Here is a 7,500-nt window from a genome sequence, read left to right as displayed (position 1 = left end):
TCTTTCGTCTCTAGTGAACATATTCTTCTTTTCCCTGTCCGAGGCATGGCTCATCTGTGAGCTGAAACACACACAAACACACACAAACACACACACAAATGCGCACACACAAACACACACAAATGCGCACACACAAACACACACAAACACGCGCGCACACACACACACACACACACACACACACACACACACACACACACACACACACACACAAACGCAGACACAAACACACACATGCGGACACACGAAGGCACACAGACACACAAACATACACAGACCCACATAAGCACAACCACACACACACACACAAACACTCACACACACACACAGACACACAGGCGCACACACACACACACACACACACAAATGTGTACCAAAGTACCCTTTAATGAACAATGATCGACTCTTGCAAAGGAAATCCTGCTCTGGGTTTTGATAAAACATGTGATTTGTAAACGTTGCATGGCAACCCAGTCTCCTCCTCTGGAGATGTAGTGAGGCACATCATCGATCATCCATCACCTTCAATTGGGAAATGAAAGATTAATTAGCAATACATAGACCAGCAATATATAGAGGACACTGTGATCCAAGTAAAAGTTGCTCGCTACTAAATATCTAAACGCCCCCATGAAGAGCTGTGTCTTTTCAGTTCTGATATACGTTGTGGACTACACTGGCTAACTAGCAAGCTAATGTGCATTTGTAGATTTTACGCTCCCTAACTTGGAGACGATGTCGTTTTACATCAAAGTGACATGGTACAATAAAAACACATTTGCTTCTGTTAATTACTATTTCTAGAATGTATCGCCGGCCACTAAGTGAAAATTAATAAGTTATGCCTTGGATCTGTTTAATAGCTTTACAGTTGCTCTGCAGTGGAACAGCCCTTAAGGTCCGGTGAAAATGCAGCAGTCAGCAAGGGTTTTACGGTCGGGGGGTCCAATCAGAGTACCCAGCTCGCTTCAGGGAGCGGGTTCAAATTGATAATTCTTCTTGGTTATTAGGTGAGTGCTGCATGCAGCGCTCAACTATTGTTCTTCTTAAGTTTTATTCTTTCTTCTTTATTATTCTCTACAAACTTTGGGAGATATCTCCTTCCTCAATGTTTCACCTAGAGACTCCATTCCAATTTTAAAATGTTCAGATTAGCTTGGAATCGCATGCTTATTTTCAGATTTTTTAAATATTTTAGACTTTTTAAGATATTCTACTTTTAAAATACTATTTTTTACAATGGAAGTCAATGGGAGGACGGCAGAGCCGTCCACCCATTCTCTGAAACTTGGACTTCGTAACTTGGTCAATATTTTATCGTTAACCTTCGTTCAAAGGTTTAACAAATCGACACACTTGTATCTTCAATAATCTGAAAACAGAATTTCGATTACCTTTATACTGTTTTCATAATCACAGTTTAAGTTCCATGTCAGCTTGTTTTCAGTTGGTCTCATTGATTAACCTCATTGCTGAGGTAAGAGAGCGAGGACGTGCAGGCAGTGTTGCCAGATTGGGCAGTTTCCCGCCCAATTGGACTACTTTTAATAACGTTAGGCTGGAAATATGAGCATTAGGCGAGTATACAATTTCGGCTGGTTAAAAAAACAACAACAAGCGGGATTATTATAATTCTTTCTACAAACATCAATCAATACCACACCTTTCATGAGGCATATCGTTACTACTACTACTACTACTACTACTACCACCTTCCAGATTTGACAGTATTACAGTTTAGCTTCCAGCTTTTGTAACAATCTATTTCATCACTTTGCTTCTTCAGGTAATGTAATTCAGAGTCAGTCAGTTTTTGATTTCTGCTTCCAGGTGCACTGTGCACTGCAATACATTTGACCTTTCAGATTTTTCAGCAGTGAAGGGCAATACATTTGACCTTTCAGATTCTTCAGTTCAATTAATTTTACTTTTCTTCATTTTTAGCAATGCTTTGCGCTTTTCATTCAGCTGTCACTTTATATTTGTTTCCAACCATTTACATTTTCTTAAATGGTGTGCATGTTTACATTGTTTACTCCTTTTAGACTTTTGAACTTTTATTCAAATCCCATCATTTGATTTAAGCCATTTAACATTTCTTTACGCCTTAAACTATGTCTTTATTAAAACATATTTTCAACCTCACTTTGCACTACAGCACTCGCTGCATTTTCTGCAGGAAATGCATTTTCTAGTTGTAGATGTTCTGCCTACATGGCGAATACTACTAACCACATCGAAATCAATGGTTATTAAAGAGCAGAATGCACTGCAGTGAACATATCCCATATGGTGTGACAGCTACGTGAGTGACTGGTAATCCCCTGATGCAGAACAGTTCGCCAAACCGGCCTGACAGCATCAGTCCAAAAACATTCAAGCTGGGTTTTGATTCAGTCGTTTCTCTAAATGGTTGTTGAAAAACCATGCGAGAGGAATATGTATAAAAAGCGTTCTTGATTGCTAACTAAATCGTCCTTTTACTTTACGAGGGTTGGTTAACAGGAGGGATGCAATCACTCCTTGCTTTTAAAGAGGCCATGAAGAAGAGTGATGACTGCAGACTCAGTGTGGATGATGATTGATTGGCGTCGTCTGTCCACTTCTTGTTATTTTTAATGTTGGTAACAAAAAGGAAAACAAACTGAATGCCCACGGTTCCTGTTCTCTGTAATGTGGAAACCGTTTCAACACCACCAACGATTTGTGTCGTACATCATGTCTTTATTCACTTGTTTAACTTATTTTACGCTCGTTTCTGTCACCGCTAACCCCTGCTTCCCTACAACCTCGTTGTTGTTTGTCTTGGCAGCTTCTCCTTACGTGATTTTCAACGGAGCTTTCCACCCTTCATCCCACCACACAACACATGCGTAACTGTGTCAGATAAACCTGCTATGAAAACCTAGTGCAACCGTTTTTCAAATTACACTTTAAGACAATACCCGTCAGAGTAACGTGAGCTGACATGCAAGCTGAACCTGGATGGGAGTGTGTGTGCTCCAGAGCCCACAGGGTTCTAACATCAATCTCTCTCTCTCTCTCGTTCTCCCTGCTGCAGTATGTTCCTCCAGACCTGTGCATCGCCAGCTTTGTGCTGGAGCAGTCCCTGTCGGTGCGAGCCCTGCAGGAGATGCTGGCCAAGAGCGGACAGAACAGTGAAGCGGTGGGTGATGGCGCGTGCAACACACACACACACACACACACACACACACACACACACACACACATACACATAATCTACAAGAGAGAACATTCAGCTGTCTTGTTTTACTTTCGTTTTCTCTCTGTCTCTTATTCTCCCTCTCTCTCTCGGTCTCTCTCTTGCTCTCTCTCTCTCTTTCTCTCTTCCCCTGTCTCTAATACACACACACACACACACACACACACACACACACACACACTGAGTAATTAAGATCAAGAGACCCCAACGCACAGTCCTCGTCGTTGGGTCGTGGGCCTCACAGCTTCCAGATGAAAACTTTGGTCTCATCGAAGTACAGTCCGCTTAGTTAAGCGGGCAAACTTATTTAGCCTCCCTAAGGAAATGTATGGTACAATTGGCCCATTACGGGGCCCTGGGACCCCTGACTGATGGAGGTCGGCCCCTTCATGAATAATAATACATTTAAATGCTCCCACCCCGGAGCTGACTGTAACTGATCTGCTCCTTTGTTGCATTTGATTAACCAAAAGGCTTAACAAAAAACAACAGACATCTGCATTTTTCCCCCCCCCATGATCCCTTGGTTTTAAATCACAGCCTTAATCTAATAGTCTCCATTGTTAGCCGCTTTGTTAGATTTTCCGTCGCCGTTACGGATGGAGACGATGCCGCCCGTATTTTATGCTTTTTCTGCGTACAAACTCTCAAACGTTCTCTGTCGACGCATCACTAACGCCTACGGGCACATTCTCCAGGCTATGTGTATCTCTATCCCTCTCAAACCTTCCGCTGCATCATTCACACAATACTAAAAGATAAGATACTAATTCATGATCGTGAATGATTAGTGTGACACCCCTTCCTCTCATGATCGTGAGTGATTCGCGTGATACCCCTTCCCGGGTTATCCTAACGCGATGCGACAGTCCACACGGTGAACGAGGGCCAGAACACATCGAAACGACGGCCCAGATTGACAATGAGCTGCTCTCGATCTAGACAAATGGACCCGGAACAGGATAGAATTCAAATGGAGGCCTCTCTCTCCGCTCCTCACTCGTCCCCCCCACCGCACGTTTCCCCGTGTGGAGAGGCGGTGCAACATGGAGGCCAGATTACGGCTGCTCCATCTTCTCTTACCCTCACGCCTCCCCGCATTTCCTCCGCGAAATAAGCCCTTGTTTGTCACAGCGCCTCGTTCCACGCGTTAGCCAGACTGCCGGGCGCTCATAGTGGCTAATCGATGCTGCTGGGGGAGACCACTATGTAAGGTGAATCCAGGCTTCTCATCGCAGTGTTTAGATTCGGTCAATTACTGCAATCAAGGGGAGCACTTTTGACTGATTCAGAGAAAAGATCAAGGCCCCGGTCTTGATCTCTTTTCAGACTTGACCCGCTCCCCGGCTCTAATAGCTAATGATGGGGTGGGGGGAGAGGGGGGGGGAGATTTCCATAAACCCTGAGCCCAGCTGAGCCACGTGTCCACAGACTTGACTCGGGAGATAAATGGACTTGTCAGAGCTGGGCTTAGAGACTCTACTGCAGACTCCCCGACGCAGCGCTGTGACTAAGTCAACCCTATTGGTTCCACCAGGAACTGAAAAAAAAGACCAACTGTCGGGGAATTATAAAGGATTGGCGTGGCGGCTCAGGATATGACACGCTAAATTACAGCTTTACGGAGGCCGATCCGACTGTAACTCCTGAGTCAGCACCTCATCTGAGGGGGAATTAGTCGGGGTTGATCCTGAAGGTCATGATTGGGTACACTTACGTAATGACTGCGGTTGGACGCGTGAGCACACGGTTATGTTTGTGTCTGCATCTTTTAATCAATTCCGGACGTTTCGTTAGCCTCATAGCATAATTGCCGAAGACATATTTTAAGGTTCATCTTGTATTTAGCGTCAGAAATGCCTCAGTCAAATAGATGACGTGGGCAGATAGTGATTATGGAATGTAAAAAGCACTGTGATTGTCTTAGGACACAGGCAATGAGGCACAGTGCATCAGCAGCGTCAGGAGAGTAGAGTTAGGTTAGAGATCACAATTTGGCCAAAATATGAGTTAGGAAATGATGCTATGGGGCCAATGACTTGGTGGTCAGATAGATCAGCTCAAGCAGCCGTCAAACCCCGGTCTGTACCGGACTCTTTGTCAGGGTCTGCTCCACGTTTAGCATCACAGCCAGCGAGCAACCGTGAAGCACCATCCTCCAGCATGTTTCCCCCCTTCAGGCGGGGATCTGTTCCCGATAGCGCTCTGCTGTTCTTCGCCACGGCTGGACAGAGTGATGAATAGCGGGCGGCTCTATTAAAAAGGAAACGGAGGTCGGATATGTTTCTCAGCTGGGCTTCTCAAATCAATATGTCTTTGAGCAGATGGGCTCCTCAACAGACAGTGTGGTTGCTGCAACAACAAAAAAACGACGAAAAACAAGTCACTTCAAAAGGGCTTCGAAGAATGGTGCAAAAAAAACAAATGGTGAGAGCAGGAGAGAGAGAGAGAGAGAGTGGTGAGAGCATCTTTTATCGCCAGGAAGGAAAACAAAGCAGCCTCATTTTAGCTCACTAACCCCAAAGTGATAGGCAGTCTGATGGCTGGTGGTGTCGGCTCGGTCGCCGTTGGTTCTGCAGACCTCACGGCTGCTCTGGGGGACGTTGAGCGCTCTGTCTGCCTGACGGGGTCGGGGATCCCGTGCCGCAATGGTGGAGTATAGGACGAGAGTGTCGTCTTTCAGAGGCCCCGGCTGATGTGACCGTTACTGGCGGTGCCAGGTCAAATGCTCAGTGGTATTTGATCTGCGGCACTTTCACTGCTTTGTGCTCTGGGCCCACACACCCCTGACTGAGAGGCCACATGTATAGACACACACACACACACATACACATGCACACGCACACAGACCACAATCACAATCACACTACACCCACACAGTAACACACACAAGTGTGCACGCACACACACACACACACACACACACACACACACACACACACACACACACACACTCAGACACTCACACACACAATGAAAGACACACAGTAATTCACACACACACACACACACACACACACACACACACACACACACACACACACACACACACACACACACACACACACACTACACATACACTCACCTACCACAAGTGCAACTGCAATCCACTAAAGGGCTCGCACACTGGGAGGTTAATCCAACTAAAGGTCACCCTTCACCATCACATGTCAAAGTGTCACTTGTAGTCAACCAATGGATGACGCTACATAGGTTAGACCCCCTTTACATTGCTCTGCTCCAATAGCTCTCTGATCACACACACACACACACACACACACACACACACACACACACACACACACACACACACACACCATTAGATGCTGCTGTAGCTTGGGATACATTTGCAGCTACTCCATGTACCTTCCCATCTGTGTATTTTTCCCACCGTTAGTGTGTTAATGGAGTTGAACGTTCAGCGTTGTGGGGCCACTCTCTGGGCACGCCGCCCAGCCTGGGAGAGAGGACGGGGGCAGAGTAGGAGGGAGCAGACCAGTGCAGGGATCCAGAGTGCAATAAGGTCATGATCGTAAATTGTCGGTTCGCTCGCCGAATGCCGCCTCCGAATTGCACAGAGGAAGTATGTGGATGAATAAATACGGCGACATTTGTCATAGAGACACTTTTTTTCATCATGTTATTCAATATCCACGATGATATCCCCAAATATCACATAATGACTTCATCTCCCCAGATAATAATTTTCTCTTCCTTTCTTCTGATTCCCTCTCCTCAATGGGTGCACTCCATTCATAATAAAGCCAACACTAGCGTCTCTCGCACGCCCACAGCGGTGAGAGACTAGAGAACGACGCCCACACGTCACAGAGAGACGCAGTTCATTCAAAGTAACAAACTCTTTCTCACCTTTCTGCTTCCTAGAGGCTGATCAAGAAGGTAAGTCACACAGGGTTCAACCACCCGCCACGATTATCCCCTCTCACACAACCCCCCCCCCCCCCAACCCCCCACGTCACCCCAAAACGCTACAAGAGTACCCTGTCACTCTTGGGTTTCCTTAGTGCTTCACCTCCAGTAGGTATATATAGCTCTATGGATCCATAGCTATATATAGTTCTGTATCTGCTTGTTCCACCTTCGACTCATGCCCCCCATGCGTGGGCTCTCCCTCGGCCGTCTCCTCTGTTGACAACACTGCCATGGCAATGGCGGACGGGGCGTTTCCACACCCCTTACATGGGCATGTATCCTGTACTCCTGGCTGGGATACAGAGGCTAGGCTGATACCACCCCCCACCCTCCCCAGAGTGCAT

General features: G+C 46.2%; 1 protein-coding gene across 1 annotated transcript in view; it reads left to right on the top strand.

Moving 5' to 3' along the window:
- The window catches only part of LOC311361992 (ryanodine receptor 3), a gene marked incomplete at both ends in the record, with an annotated part of 123,932 nt that overhangs the window by 24,582 nt on the left and 91,850 nt on the right, over window positions 1-7,500 (top strand). Inside the window, 2 exon segments of the mRNA XM_084481786.1 lie at window positions 3,062-3,166; window positions 7,109-7,123. Coding sequence (XP_084337912.1) covers window positions 3,062-3,166; window positions 7,109-7,123 — 120 coding nt within the window.

This window comes from Micromesistius poutassou, assembly GCF_964030765.1.
Source record: "Micromesistius poutassou genome assembly, chromosome: 17".
NCBI classification, from domain to species: domain Eukaryota; kingdom Metazoa; phylum Chordata; class Actinopteri; order Gadiformes; family Gadidae; genus Micromesistius; species Micromesistius poutassou.
Note: the sequence above shows the minus strand (reverse complement) of the source record. Positions and strands in the feature narration are given on the sequence as shown.